The sequence below is a fragment of the Trachypithecus francoisi genome, unplaced genomic scaffold, assembly GCF_009764315.1.
Source record: "Trachypithecus francoisi isolate TF-2019V2 unplaced genomic scaffold, Tfra_2.0 Lachesis_group5, whole genome shotgun sequence".
NCBI lineage: Eukaryota > Metazoa > Chordata > Mammalia > Primates > Cercopithecidae > Trachypithecus > Trachypithecus francoisi.
The window spans coordinates 139,820,343-139,834,140 of record NW_022681470.1 but is presented as its reverse complement, the minus strand read 5'-3'; the positions used below and the strand labels follow the sequence as shown (position 1 = coordinate 139,834,140).

General features: G+C 59.4%; 3 protein-coding genes and 2 non-coding genes across 5 annotated transcripts; 4 read left to right on the top strand and 1 right to left on the bottom strand.

The window, feature by feature from the left end:
* The first annotated feature begins 122 nt into the window (after nucleotides 1-122).
* PPAN (peter pan homolog) lies at nucleotides 123-5,166 on the top strand. The gene is made up of 12 exons (XM_033199484.1): nucleotides 123-241; nucleotides 330-500; nucleotides 1,336-1,437; nucleotides 1,636-1,686; nucleotides 1,796-1,966; nucleotides 3,516-3,592; nucleotides 3,791-3,898; nucleotides 4,000-4,123; nucleotides 4,200-4,278; nucleotides 4,361-4,490; nucleotides 4,570-4,739; nucleotides 4,818-5,166. The coding sequence occupies exons 1-12, from the start codon at nucleotides 224-226 to the stop codon at nucleotides 5,030-5,032; spliced, it is 1,416 nt and encodes a 471-aa protein (XP_033055375.1). The 5' UTR covers nucleotides 123-223; the 3' UTR covers nucleotides 5,033-5,166.
* Nucleotides 1,482-1,566, top strand: LOC117077068. Its single transcript, XR_004434653.1, has one exon. It is a non-coding gene; the product is annotated as a small nucleolar RNA SNORD105 (small nucleolar RNA).
* On the top strand, nucleotides 3,642-3,719 carry LOC117077080. Its single transcript, XR_004434666.1, has one exon. It is a non-coding gene; the product is annotated as a small nucleolar RNA U105B (small nucleolar RNA).
* Nucleotides 5,167-5,399: 233 nt separating the features above from the next.
* Nucleotides 5,400-9,220, top strand: P2RY11 (purinergic receptor P2Y11). Its single transcript, XM_033199487.1, has 2 exons — nucleotides 5,400-5,601; nucleotides 7,445-9,220. Exons 1-2 carry the CDS (start codon nucleotides 5,583-5,585, stop codon nucleotides 8,548-8,550), a joined length of 1,125 nt encoding a protein of 374 aa, XP_033055378.1. The 5' UTR covers nucleotides 5,400-5,582; the 3' UTR covers nucleotides 8,551-9,220.
* EIF3G (eukaryotic translation initiation factor 3 subunit G) lies at nucleotides 8,827-13,798 on the bottom strand. Its single transcript, XM_033199488.1, has 11 exons — nucleotides 13,664-13,798; nucleotides 13,478-13,524; nucleotides 12,904-12,987; nucleotides 12,707-12,795; nucleotides 12,508-12,567; nucleotides 10,944-11,048; nucleotides 10,659-10,848; nucleotides 9,796-9,903; nucleotides 9,531-9,667; nucleotides 9,324-9,430; nucleotides 8,827-8,942 (listed from the first exon to the last, which is right to left on the bottom strand). The coding sequence occupies exons 1-11, from the start codon at nucleotides 13,681-13,683 to the stop codon at nucleotides 8,927-8,929; spliced, it is 963 nt and encodes a 320-aa protein (XP_033055379.1). The 5' UTR covers nucleotides 13,684-13,798; the 3' UTR covers nucleotides 8,827-8,926.

Sequence of the window (13,798 nt, the reverse complement as noted above, 5' to 3'; positions counted from 1 at the left end):
GCAGCCCGGAGCCGCGTAGCCACGCCCCTTTCTCCCTGGAAACAGGCGCCCGTGTCTCCATAGCAACCGCTCCACCTGATTGCCCCTCCCCGCTCCCGGAGGCCACCTAGTGCGCAGGCCCGCATGATGACGTCCCAGGCCGTGCCGGCTCTCAGGCGCCGGAAGTGAGCGGCGCAGCGCCGGAAGCGGCGGACATAGGAGGCCTCGTGGAGGACACTGCAGCATGGGACGGTCAGGGAGGGTAAGGCTCGGAGGCTTGGGAGGCAGGGGGCGCAGGCGTATTCCCAGCCGAGATCGCGGCGCTCACGGTTTGTCTCTTGCCGCTGCAGTCCCGGCACCAGAAGCGCGCCCGCGCTCAGGCGCAGCTCCGCAACCTCGAGGCCTATGCCGCGAACCCGCACTCGTTCGTGTTCACGCGGGGCTGTACGGGTCGCAACATCCGGCAGCTCAGCTTGGACGTGCGGCGGGTCATGGAGCCGCTCACTGCCAGCCGTCTGCAGGTCTGTACCCCACCCCCAGCCCGCCTCCACCCACCCTAGGCCCCGTCTTCGCGGCTGCAGTAATGGCTCCCGCTATAAAAGTGTGGGAGGCCTCAGTCTCCCCTGCTGGAAAAAGTGACCCTCATGGGGAGCATCATCTCTACCTTTCAGGGTTTTGCTGAGCTGGAGTGAGGGCGCGCAGCTTGGGAGATAGTTGGTCGCCTAAGCCTGACGGTTAAGACTGGAATCTGGAGCCGGGCGTGGTGGCTCATGCCTGTATTCCCAGTATTTTGGGAGGCTGAGGCAGGAGGATCACTTGAGCCCAGGAATTCGAGATCAGCCTGGGCAGCATGGCGAAACTCCGTCTTTGCAAAAAATAGAAAAATTAGTCGGATATGGTGATGCGTGCCTGTAGTTCCAGCTACTCGGGTGGCTGAGGTGGTAAGATTCCTTGAGCCCAGGAAATTAAGGCTGCAGTGAATCAGGATCGTGCCACCTCACTCCAGCCTGGGCGGCAGGAGGACACCGTGTCGAAAAAAAAAAAGAGGCTAGAATCTGGAGGCAGCAAAGCAGGTTTGGAAACTGTTTTCTCCCCAGTACCTGAAGCAAGTTAGTTAACCTTGCTGGGCCTCAGTTCGCTCATTTGTCAATGGGAAGATGCGCTGTGAGCAAGAGACAAGAGTTAGAACTCAAATCCGCGTCTGATTGACTCTAAAGGCTAAGATCCTTTTGCTTCTCTGGGCTTGGTGAAAGGGTCTGATACAAGACAGACCATAACAGGATATGCACCGTCAGCTTATAGTCATCGCAATAAGGGATAAGCTCTGTTTTCTCTTTTTCGTTTTGTCATTTCCAGGTTCGTAAGAAGAACTCGCTGAAAGACTGTGTGGCAGTGGCTGGGCCCCTCGGGGTCACACACTTTCTGATCCTGAGCAAAACAGAGACCAGTGTCTACTTTGTGAGTAGATGCCCTCACCCTTCATCTCCCCCAGACCCCCACTTCCCCCTTCTCTTATGATGAACACTTGTGCCTCTGAGCTGCTGTGATTTCTGGCTTCAAAGTAAACGCTCTGAAGAAGAGATGGGGCAAAGGTGCCTACTCGCAGGCTCCTCTGCCAGACCCCTCAAGCGTCACTGATCTTTTCTTCTCCTGCAGAAGTTGATGCGCCTCCCAGGAGGCCCCACCTTGACCTTCCAGGTCAAGAAGGTGAGAGGGGTGGAGGTGGTACAAAGCCATGTGGGGTCAGAGCTGGACTTGGGGGTGTCGCCAGCCACGTGTGGTTGGTGGTCACCCCCTCCTCACTTCTGCCCTACAGTACTCGCTGGTGCGTGATGTGGTCTCCTCATTGCGCCGGCACCGCATGCATGAGCAGCAGTTTGCCCACCCACCCCTCCTGGTACTCAACAGCTTTGGCCCCCACGGCATGCATGTGAAGCTGATGGCCACCATGTTCCAGAACCTGTTCCCCTCCATCAACGTGCACAAGGTGGGTCTGGCCTGGCGAGGTGGCAGGTATGGGTGGGTGCAGCGGGTAGAGGTCCCACAGGCCCTCAGATGGATTGCTCAGTCCTCCCAGTTCTGAGGCTGAGAGCTCCTGGGTCTGCTGAGTCCTGAGGGCAAATGCCACTCCTGTGTCTGATGATGCTGGACAAAAGTGTCCAGAGATGCCCCCAGCGCTCCCCACCCCATGAGCTGCGCCTTTTCCAGCAGGTGCAAAGAAATACTGATGGAGCTCTATTCCCCGTGTGTGTTGAGTGCTGGACTGAGCAGGATCATAGCATCTCTTCTCATGGCCCCATTTTACAGAGGGAAGCTGCAGGCCCAGTGCTATGGCTCAGGCCTGTAATCCCAGTACTTTGGGAGGGCGAGGTGGGAGGATCACTTGAGCCCAAGACTTTGAGATAAGCTTGTGCAACATAGTGAGACCGCATGGTACAAAAAGTAGATTTTTAAAAAGCCCAGTGTGGTGATGCATGCCTTTAGTACCAGCTACTGGGGAGGCTGAGGTGGGAGGATCACCTTAGCCCAGGAGGTCGAGATTGCAGTGAGTTGTGTTCATGCCACTCTACTCCATCCTGGGTGACAAAGCGAGACCCTGTCTCAAAAAAAAAAAAAAAGCAAAACTGAGGCTGGCCAAGATGCTGATTTTAGATTCCAGGGGGTAGGACTGGATTTTTAAACTTGTCTGACTCCTGAGTTCCAGCTCCTAATCCTTGTCACTAGTGACTCTCAGGTGGGACTTAGAAATTATGTAAGATATCAGTCATCAGGCCGGGCGCGGTGGCTCAAGCCTGTAATCCCAGCACTTTGGGAGGCCGAGACGGGTGGATCACGAGGTCAGGAGATCGAGACCATCCTGGCTAACACAGTGAAACCCTGTCTCTACTAAAAACTAGCCAGGCGAGGTGGCGGCGCCTGTAGTCCCAGCTACCCGGGAGGCTGAGGCAGGAGAAGGGTGTAAACCCGGGAGGCGGAGCTTGCAGTGAGCTGAGATCCGGCCACAGCACTCCAGCCTGGGTGACAGAGCGAGACTCTGTCTCAAAAAAAAAAAAAAAAAAAAAGATACCAGTCATCAGAGAGTCTAATACGGGCTCAGGGACCAGGGTTTCTTCTTTCCTTTTTTTTTTTTTTTTTAATTATTATACTTTATGTTCAAACCTGCACGTTCTTTCCTTTTTTTTTAAGAGACACGTCTCCCTACGTTGATCTTGAACTCCTGGGCGCAGGCAATCCTGCAGCCTCCGCCTCCCAAGTAGCTGAGACTATAGGCATGAGCCACCATGTCCAGCACATTTTTCCATCTACTTTTTGTAGACATGGAGACTCTCTATGTTGCCCAGGCTGGTTTTGAACTCCTGGGCTCAGGCAGTCCCCCCACTTCAGCCTCTGGAGTAGCTGAAACTGCAGGTGCGAGCTGGAGGCAGCATTTCTAGCCGGTGCCACAGTCCATGAACAGTGCGTGCATCACCCAAAGCCCCCACTTCCCCAGACTTTGCCGTGAGCCTATGGAGCACGCTCTCTTCCTCACCTTCCAGGTGAACCTGAACACCATCAAGCGCTGCCTGCTCATTGACTACAACCCTGACTCCCAGGAGCTGGACTTCCGCCACTAGTGAGTGTCCCAGCGGAATGGGGGACGAGGGGGTGCAGGGTGGGGGCCCCCGCGTGCGGCTGATGACAGCACTCCTGCTGAGACTCTGTGATTGTTGTCTCAAAGTAAATGCCCTGATGCACTGTGGGAAGGGCGGGTGGGGACTGTCAGCCTCGTGTCCCCTGACCATCCCCCTACCGTCCACTCATGCTTCTGCAGTAGCATCAAAGTCGTTCCTGTGGGCGCCAGTCGTGGGATGAAGAAGCTTCTCCAGGAAAAGTTCCCCAACATGAGCCGCCTACAGGACATCAGCGAGCTGCTGGCCACGTGAGGAGGGTACAGGGCGGAAGGCCACTGCTGCCCAGGGACCCCAGAACAGGCCCGGAAGCCTGAGCTCCCCCACTGAGCCCTGTATGTCCTACACACAGGGGCGCAGGGCTGTCGGAGAGTGAGGCAGAGCCTGATGGCGACCACAACATCACAGAGCTGCCTCAGGCTGTTGCTGGCCGTGGCAACATGCGAGCCCAGCAGAGTGCAGTACGGCTCACTGAGGTGAGGCCCGGGGTAGGGGACCCCTGGGTTCCCCCAGTCCCAACAATGGGCTGACACTTCTCCCTCATCCCCCTAGATCGGCCCGCGGATGACACTGCAGCTCATCAAGGTCCAGGAGGGCGTCGGGGAGGGCAAAGTGATGTTCCACAGTTTTGGTGAGTCCGGGGCCCGCGGGGGTGCGGGGTCATGGGTGCTGGACTGCATCCGGACCTTGGCGACCCGCGTCTCCTGACTCAGTGCGCAAGACGGAGGAGGAGCTGCAGGCCATCCTGGAAGCCAAGGAGAAGAAACTGCAGCTGAAGGCACAGAGGCAGGCCCAGCAGGCCCAGAACGTGCAGCGCAAGCAGGAGCAGCGGGAGGCCCACAGGTCCGGGCAGGGCTGGGCACGGCGGGGCCGCGGGATCCCTGGGATGGGCAGCTACGTTGACCTCCACCCCCTCCTCCAGGAAGAAGAGCCTGGAGGGCATGAAGAAGGCACGGGTCGCGGATGGTGATGAAGAGGCCTCTGGGATCCCTTCGAGGACGGCGAGCCTGGGGTTGGCTGAGGAGGACGATGACCAGGAAGATGATGACATCGAGTATTTCTGCCAGGCGGTCGGCGAGGCGCCTAGTGAAGGTATGGAGTGGGGTCTGCAGCGGGTCACCCAGAGCCTGTCCTTGTCCCTGGGAACCCTGACACTGTCTCTCCCCACAGACCTTTTCCCCGAGGCCAAGCGGAAACGGCCTGCCAAGTCTCCAGGCTGGAAGCGGTGGGAAACGGATCGAGGCAGGGGTCGTCTTTGTGACCGGAAGTTTCCCAAGCCCAAGGACAAGCCTCAGGGGTCCCAGACCAGGCGGGGGCCCAGAGGGGCTTCCCGGGATGGTGGGCGAGGCCGGGACCGGGGCCGCTCACGGAAGAGAGTGGCCTGAGCCCAAGCCGCACCGGAGCAGTGGATGAATTGAACGCCCCAGATTGGGGCCTGAGAGACATGGCCCTCGGTTTCCTTTCATAAAGGAGTTGTGTCCCCCACCCTTCCACTCCAATAAACTGAACTTGCCAGGGGTCCACGTTGGCGTTTGGGATGGGGGATCCTGGAGCCCTGCAAAGCAACCCAGAGTCGCCTGGGCAGGTGACCCCGGCAGTCCCTCCCACCTGGTTTCTTCCTGGAAGCTGGGTCTCTCCCCTACCCTGCGTGGGGTTGGTTTCATTGGTGGCAGCAGTGGCCATGAGGCCCCTCCCCACAGTCCCACCAAGAGCCCTGCAAGCAGACAGGTCACGCTTTAAGCAGATGAGCTTGAACCTCAAGAGGGCTGTGCACAATGAGGAAGGAAACGTGGGTGGAAAGGCACCCTGGCATGCTCTGCTGGCTGGGCCAGGAACTGGGGGTGGGGCTGGGGCAGGGCCTGCTAAACCACCAGTGACTGGGGGTGGAGCTGCGGAACTGCGTAGCAGACACAGGCTGAGGCTCGGCACGGGAGCATGGCAGCCAACGTCTCAGGTAAGGAGAAGGCATGTTGGCTTTCTCTGCGGGTCTGTGGTTAGCCCTGCAGATTGTCAGGAGGTGGGGGTGGTGGGGCATGGGTATTGGTAAAACCTAGGTCTGGGGCTGGGTGCAGTGGCTCATGCCTGTAATCCCAGCACTTTGGGAGGTTGAGGCAGGCAGAACGTGAGGTCAGGAGTTTGAGGACACCCTGACTAACCAGAAACCCCATCGCTACTAAAAATACGAAATTAGCCAGACCTGGTGGCACATGCTTGCAATCCCAGTACTCGGGAGGCTGAGACAGAAGAATCACTTAAAACCCAGGAGGTGGAGGTTGCCCTCCAGCTTGGGCAACGAGCAAAACTGTCTCAAACCTGGTGGCGCGAGCCTGTGATTCCAACTACTGGGGAGGCTGAGGCAGGAGGATCACTTGACCCCAGGAGGTCCGAGACTGCACTGAGCTGTGATTGCACCTCAGCCTCGGTGACAGTGAAATCCTGTCTCCAAAAAAAAGCCAGTCTAGACGACACTTCCTCCCTGAGCAGGCTGGCGTTGGGAGTCCTCCAGAGGAGCCTGTCCCGGCCTGCGGTGGCAGGAGTGGGGTATACAAGGAGCGAGTGCTCCTGTGCTGCTGGGCCTTGGGCACTGCGGTGAGCACTGGCACCAGTAGTAAGCAGGCCCCCCCATTCTCCTGAAAGAGGGATATTTTTCTCACCATCATCAGGTGAGGCACAGGGTATGGGGGAAAATACCGCAGGGAAGGGAGAGTGGAGGGCACATAGTAGTTAGGGTGGCCTTGGGCCCTCTCACAGGCAAGACCACAGACGTGGGGAAAGGAGCCTCAAGAAAGTCTGGGTGGGGCCGGGCGCGGTGGCTCATGCCTGTAATCCCAGCACTTTGGGAGCCTGAGGCGGGCAGATCTGAGGTCAGGAGTTCGAGACTTCCTGGCCAACATGGGGAAACCCCATCTCTACTAAAAATACAAAATTTAAAATTAAACCAGGCGTGGTGGTGGGCGCCTGTAGTCCCAGCTACTCAGGAGGCTGAAGCAGGAGAATCACTTAAACCGGGGAGGCAGAGGTTGCAGTGAGCTGAGATCGCATCATTGCACTCCAGCCTGGGTGATGGAGAGCGAGACTCTTGCCTCAAAAAAAAAAAGAATGTCTGGGTACGAAGGTCCCAAGGCACAAGACTGCAAAAGCAGCCGGGAAGCCAAGGTGGACTGCCGCGAGGGAGTGAATCGTGGAGCACAGAGGGTGGCACTGGGGGGTATGGCGGGCGGGAGTGCTTTTATGAGACCTTGTGGGGTGAGTCTGGGTTTTTGGCGGCAACTCTATGGCCAAGCGTGAGCACCTGGAAGCGGATGGATGGGGACAGGACTCCAGCGCTCGCTGGTGCCCTCTGGTGGCCACAGGGAGAAAAATCTGTGGGCGGCGGCTAGTGCGGAGGTCAGGGCAGGATGCCGGGCTGGACCCCAGTGGGGCCTCAGATGGCACAGGTCAGAAGCGGAGCCAGCAGGCCTTGTGGGGGCTGGACTTTGAGGAGGAGGCCTCTGGTGAGGCCAGGGACTCCCACAGGCAGTTGTGGTGGGGGAGCAGGGTGGCCACTGCCCGTGTTACCAGTGGACCCTGAGCTCCAAGACTGCCTGGCCCGCCTCAGCGGTCCATCAGGGCCCAATGCAGAACCCTGGCTCTGAGCCCAATCCTGTCCATATGAAGGAGTGGAGCCCGGTCTCCTTCCAGGGAGGGGAAAGAACTTGTGTCAAGGAATCCATGCCATGGCAGACGTGGGCTCTGGGGGCAGCAGGAGCCGCCTTGTGGGAGAATAGGGCTCAGCTGGTGACACCTTCTGCCCACAGATGCCAAGTCCTGCCCTGCCAACTTCTCGGCAGCTGCCGAGCACATCCTCAGTGGGTTCCAGGAAGACTTCCTGTGGCCCATACTGGCGGTTGAGTTCCTGGTGGCCGTGACCAGTAATGGCCTGGCCTTGTACCGCTTCAGCACCCGGGAGCAGCGCCCATGGTACCCCGCTGTGGTCTTCTCAGTCCAGCTGGCAGTCAGTGACCTGCTCTGTGCCCTGACGCTGCCCCCACTGGCCGCCTACCTCTATCCCCCCAAGCACTGGCGCTATGGGGAGGCCGCATGCCGCCTGGAGCGCTTCCTTTTCACCTGCAACCTGCTGGGCAGCGTCATCTTCGTCACCTGCATCAGCCTCACCCGCTACGTGGGCATTGTGCACCCCTTCTTCACCCGCAGCCACCTGCGGCCCAAGCACGCCTGGGCCGTGAGCGCCGCCGGCTGGGTCCTGGCCACCCTGCTGGCCATGCCCACACTCAGCTTCTCCCACCTGAAGAGGCCACAGCAGGGGATGGGCAACTGCAGCGTGGCCAAGCCTGAGGCCTGCATCAGGTGTCTGGGGACAGCAGGCCACAGGCTGGAGGCCTACAGAGCATACAGCCTGGCGCTGGCGGGGCTGGGCTGCGGCCTGCTGCTGCTGTTCACACTGGCAGCCTATGGCGCCCTCGGGCGGGCCGTGCTACGCAGCCCGAGCATGACTGTGGCCGAGAAGCTGCGCGTGGCGGCGCTGGTGGCCAGTGGCGTGGCCCTCTACGCCAGCTCCTACGTGCCCTACCACGTTATGCGTGTGCTCAACGTGGATGCTCGGCGGCGCTGGAGCACCCGCTGCCCGAGCTTTGCAGATGTGGCCCAGGCCACAGCAGCCCTGGAGCTGGGACCCTACATAGGCTACCAGGTGATGCGGGGCCTCATGCCCCTGGCCTTCTGTGTCCACCCACTGCTCTACATGGCCGCGGTGCCCACCCTGGGTTGCTGCCGCCGACACTTCCCTGGCTACAAGGACAGCTGGAACCCAGAGGATGCCAAGAGCACTGGCCAAGCCCTGCGCCTCAATGCCACAGCCGCCCCTAAACCGTCGGAGCCCCAGTCCCATGAGCTGAGCTCGTGACATAGCCTAGCTGAAGCCGCCGCCTCACCCCAGGTGTTGCTGGAGAACCCTGAGGGCAGGACCCCAGCCCTAACACGCCCCTTTCCCCAAAAAGCAACACCTGTGGTTGCAGCCAGGTCAGGCCCAGCTGCAGCCCAGGCAGGAGCAGTTGCCTTTCCCACCCAAAAGCGCTGGCCACAGGGCTCCCTGCAGGGTCAGGGACCAAACCATGCCCAGGGGAGGGGAGGCGCTGGCCCCCGCCACAGGACTGGAGACGCGAGAACAAACAGGACTGGGTAGAGAGAGTGGAGCTTTTTTATTGCCCTTGGAGCCCGCGCTCTCAGAGGCTGCCTTCTGTCGCCAAGGGTCCTGGGCCGAGCACGCGGTGGCAGCTGGCTTAGTTGGTGGATGGCCTGGGGTAAGGGAGGGTGGGTGGCAGGGTATGAGACCTCCAGGGGCGCCCCAAGACCCCAGAGACCCAAGTGGCGCCTTGCGGCAGGGTGGGGGCAGAGAAGGACGGGGTAATGTGAGGACAAAGTGGGCACCGAGCCAGATGGCCAGCCTCAAGGCCTGGCCCACGGACTGGCAGGAACCCCAGGCACAAGAGCTGCCACTCCTCTGCCCTTCTGCCAGGTTTTGGAAAAAGACAATAAAGGACTGTCCCCTCAAAACCAGCTGGGGGACTGTTAAATTGGCACAGGGCTACTGTTGGCCCAAGGCTCCATGGAGGTGCTGGGACGAGGTGGGGAGCAGGGGCTGGGGCGGGGAGGGGTGGGGCGGGGGTGGAGTCTTACTTGGCCCACTCGACATTGAGAATGAGGTGGTCATAGCCGAAGCCGGACACGCCGGCGATGGCACGCGCGGCATCCTCGCGGCGGTGGAAGCTGATGAAGGCGAAGCCCTGTGCAGGGGCGGGGTGGGGTCAGGGGCACAAACTAGGACAGGCGACCCCAGGACAGGTGACCCTCACACAGCCCCGCCGCACCCGCCTGCCTGCCCACCTTGGACTGGCCGGTGGTCTTGTCCTTAGCCAGGTAGATGCGGGAAATGGAGCCAAAAGGCCGGAAGAGCTCCTGCAGGTCGGTCTCACGTGTGTCCTCTGACAAGTTGGTGACACGGATGGTGGCGTTGTCGTCAGCTGTGCGGGAGAGGGGAGGTGGCTGTGAAGGGGAGGCTGCTGCCCGGCCCTTGTGTGCACGCTTCAGGGATAATTACGAGGTGCCGAGAGATGCCCACCCACCAGCCTGGCATCAGGGTGCCCCTCACCTCTGCGGTTGGGCTGCATGGACTCCCCGCGGCGGCTGGCCCCGTCGCGCAGGCTTGGTGGCACGTACTTCCCTGTCTTGTTCTGCGTGGCCTGCACCGGCTCCAGCTCTGGGGACCAAAAGACAGTCGACTGAGTTCAACCTCACCCTGGCGCGGGAATGGGGACACAGCCGCCCCAGGAAGCTCAGGCTTCAGTGCTGACCCAGCGCAGGCACCGTGTGCCAAGCCACAGGCAGCCGGTTGGCCATGAGGACACCAAGGTGACACCTAGGAAGCTGACACCATTTGAGCTCCTGGCCGGTGACATTGGCAGAGGAAGAGGGAGCCCTGACCCCACCCCACAGAGGGCGGGTTGGGGGGGGCGGGCGACGGGAATGGCAGCCTCACATCCACAGCGACAGCAGGCATGGGACACATGACAGGAACAGTGCCCAGGTTTCCCTTGCATGGTAGGCGACAAATGCACGTCTCCACTCACACTCACCACCAGCAATCCCACCAAAAGATTCGGACGGTACAGCCACAGGCATGCAACAGAGACACTACACAGTGCATACACACAAGGGGGGGTGGTCAGCACCCTGGGGCCGACAGACAGCAGCTCCCCTCAGGACAGTCACAGGGCCACCAGCAGAGTCACAGCTGCCAAGTCACACATATATGAGAGATGCTCGTCTCCCAACCACAGGAGGTGCAGCAAATTAGGAAGGCATAGACGCCCTGAGGAGAGTCGGGCGCCGTCAAACCTGCCATGCTGTCGTATGGGAGATGACAGCACAAAGGCAGCAGTGGGGACAGAACCCGTGCACTGACAGCAGGACCCCCCGCCCCCGCAATGGCAGCCAGCATCCCCAGCCCCGCACCTCCCGGCAGCTTCTCCTTCTCGCCGGTAGACAGGCCCAGCTGCTCAGCCAGCTCCTTCTGCATAGGACCCAGCGTGTCCTTGTAGGGGCAGCGGGTGGTCCAGTGGTCACCCTTGCAGATGCGGCAAGACACGATCTTCTGGCCCTTGAGTTTGTTCATGGGGTCCTCCTCCTCCTGGCAGTTCAGGTCCTGACAGGGGCGGGTTATGGGGAGCTCAGAGGTGGCTGAGGCACCCCCCTTGCCCCCACCCCAGGATGTTAGCACCACCTGATTGCCCCGCTTACCTCTTTGCTGGTGATGAACGTCATAGAGACATCATCGCTGACGGTGGTGGTGGCCACATTGGGTCCCGGGGGGTCAAACTCTGAGTTCCCGAACTTCTTCCAGTTCTGGGCTCAGGGAGGGATGGGGGACAGTTGAGGGCAGGGGCAGGCAGGGTTCCACAGGGGGTACCCTAGACCTACAGCAGCCATCCCTAGAGTGCCTGGGTCTCGAACCCCATTTTCATCCTCCTTAACCACTCCCCAAATAGTCCTGGCGACAGTTCCCATTTCCTGAGTACACGCCAGGCCCAAGCTCCAGGTGACAGGTACACAGCCTGGAGCCTGTGCAGGCTGGCGGACCAGCTCCCACCACAGCGTGATACTCAGGGATGTGTAGGGGTCCACCCAGACCTCCGGGCCCTTGAGCTAGAAATCCTGAGCCTCAGCTTCCTCCCTTCCTCCCTTATAAAACGGGAACCACAAAAGCTTCCTGCCTCCCTGGGCTCCTAAGGAGACTGAATCAGAGAAACACTTCCTGCAAAGTGTTTGGCATGGGGTATGTTATAATTAAGCGCACAGCAAGCTGTTCTACGTGTATTTATTGCTAACGCTTCTAACTGCTGCGACCACCTCCTGCCTCTGTTCCTCCAGGCTGACAGGCCAAGAGGAACAAGAATCTAACCCCGGCTGGGCCCGGTGGCGCCCTCCTGTAATCCCAGCACTTTGAGAGGCAAAGGTGGGAGGATCTCTTAAGCCCAGGAGCTGGAGACCAGCCTGGGCAACATAGTGAAACCCCATCTCTACAAACAATTAAAATTAGCTGGCTGTGGCAGTGCACACCTGTAATCCCAGCTACTCAGGAGGGTAGGGTGGGAGGATGGCTTGAGCCTGGGAGTTCAAGGCTGCACTAAGCTATGATCGTGCCACTGCACTCCAACCTGGGCAACAGAACTGGACCCTGTGTCTTTAAAAAACTTAAAAGCATCTAACTTTCACTCGATATTTATAATCGAATTTATTTGATATTTATTAATATAATTTGATATCATCAAACTTTTATTAAATATTTATCATCATTTATTTAATCGCTATTTATCATCGACTCCTATGCCCTGGACTTTCCAGAGTCCCAAGAGAGTGCAAGCACTCTAGGCCTCAGTTCACCTTCAACAAAATAGGTACAAAGAGTTAAGCCCGGCTGGGTGCGATGGCTCACGCCTGTAATCCCAACGCTTTGGGAGGCCGAGGCAGGTGGATCACGTGAGGTCAGGAGTTCGAGATGAGCCTGGCCAACATAGCAAAACCCCGTCTCTACTAAAAGTACAAAAATTAGCTGGGCGTGGTGGCGTATGCCTGTAACCCTAGTTACTCGGGAGGCTGAGGCAGGAGAATCACTTGAACCCAGGAGGTGGAGGTTGCAGTGAGTTGAGATCGTGCCACTGCACTACAGCCTGGGGGACAGAGCGACACTCTGTCTCAAAAAAAACAAACAAAAAAAAGAGTTAAGCCCCATCTCTAAACACAAAGGTCCTGGAGCACGGTTTCCCAATTCCTCTGGGTTAGCCCTGGGGAAGGAGCGCCTCACCTTCCTCCTTGCAACAGCCTTTGAAGCCTTCCGGGTCTCAATCCTGAAGGTGCGGACAATCTGAGGATAGCAGGGGAGAAGGGTCAGGCTTCTGGGACTAGGGGATCTCCTTTACCAATCCCCTTAGCATACCCTGCCGCCTTCTGGTCTAAGGGCCCCCAAGCACAAGGGGCCCCACTCCCTGCCCCCCTACCCTCACCTTGAACTTCTTGCCATCCTCATCTATCTTGTACTCTGTCACTGTCTTTATGTTTCCGTTGATGACCTCCTTGGGAGGTGGCAGTGGAGCTGGGAGAAGGGGAAAAACAGAAGGACTGAGCCCTGGGTCATGGGGATCAGGAGCGGCAGGGCTGGAGGCAGAGGCAGCCCGGACACGGAGTGGCAGTCCTCACTCACCTCCCGGCAGTAGCTCTGGCTCTGGGCTGGTGTCGCCAGTGGCCAGAGGGATCCCCTTGAGGAGCTCGCTGGTGACACATTTGTCTGCAAGAGGCAGCGTGGGGAGGAGGGGTCAGCTCCAGGGCAGGAGCTCCCCAGCTGCGATGGAAGGGCCTTTGGGATGACGCCTACAGCAAGAGCTGAGAAAGGCAGGCCAAGGGCAGAGGGCTGACCAGGCAGCGCACTGGGATAGCCCTGTGGGGACTCGGAGTGGCAAGGATGGGGGATCCCTCGTAGGAAGGTGGGTGCCAGGCCATGAAGCCAACCAGGCGCCAGTAGAGAAACAGGAGACGGGAGATTACAACTTTCTCCCTGGAGTAGGGCAACAGCTGGGAGGACTTCGGCAGTAGCATGGGAGGAACAGGGACCCGCCCGGGAACACCTGGAGTTGGCAACAGGCGGCTCCCAAGGAGGATGGCGCGGGGCAGGGGCTGGTCGTGACGGGGGACACGGTGCCAGACTGGGAGATGGAAGCAGGCGGCAGTCGCCCGGCTCGGGCCTGCCGCGATTACCCCGGGCGACCGGGTACACTCACCATCCTCCCCCTCCTCCTCCACCTGGTCGGCCCAACTGGGCTTCGAACTGCGGAAACAAATGTGTGGGAAGCGAATATTAAGTCAGCAAGGCCCGGTCCCCGCAGCCTCGGCACACCCAGGCCCCATAATACTTCCCAGAGCACCCCAACCGCTTCCCGTGCCCCCTTCCGCGATCCCGGACTCACTCAAAGTCTCCAGTAGGCATCGCAAAAAGTATTCTCCACGCAACCCAAGCCCGGCCAGAGGGCGGAAGTGGGTGGAAAACGAGACTTCCGGTGCCGCCGTCGCCGCTAGAGAGGCCCAGCCGCGGCACTCATAAC

What these genes read in the sequence shown, in the direction of transcription:
- PPAN (XM_033199484.1), top strand. An exon ending in CAGAGACCAGTGTCTACTTT is followed by an intron (nt 1,438 to 1,635) that starts GTGAGTAGATGC and finishes CTTCTCCTGCAG; the next exon opens with AAGTTGATGCGCCTCCCAGG. An exon ending in TGACCTTCCAGGTCAAGAAG is followed by an intron (nt 1,687 to 1,795) that starts GTGAGAGGGGTG and finishes TCTGCCCTACAG; the next exon opens with TACTCGCTGGTGCGTGATGT.
- EIF3G (XM_033199488.1), bottom strand. Translation starts at nt 13,683, where the DNA reads ATGCCTACTGGAGACTTTGA. An exon ending in CGTTCATCACCAGCAAAGAG is followed by an intron (nt 10,849 to 10,943) that starts GTAAGCGGGGCA and finishes CGCCCCTGTCAG; the next exon opens with GACCTGAACTGCCAGGAGGA. An exon ending in GAAGGAGAAGCTGCCGGGAG is followed by an intron (nt 9,904 to 10,658) that starts GTGCGGGGCTGG and finishes TTTGGTCCCCAG; the next exon opens with AGCTGGAGCCGGTGCAGGCC.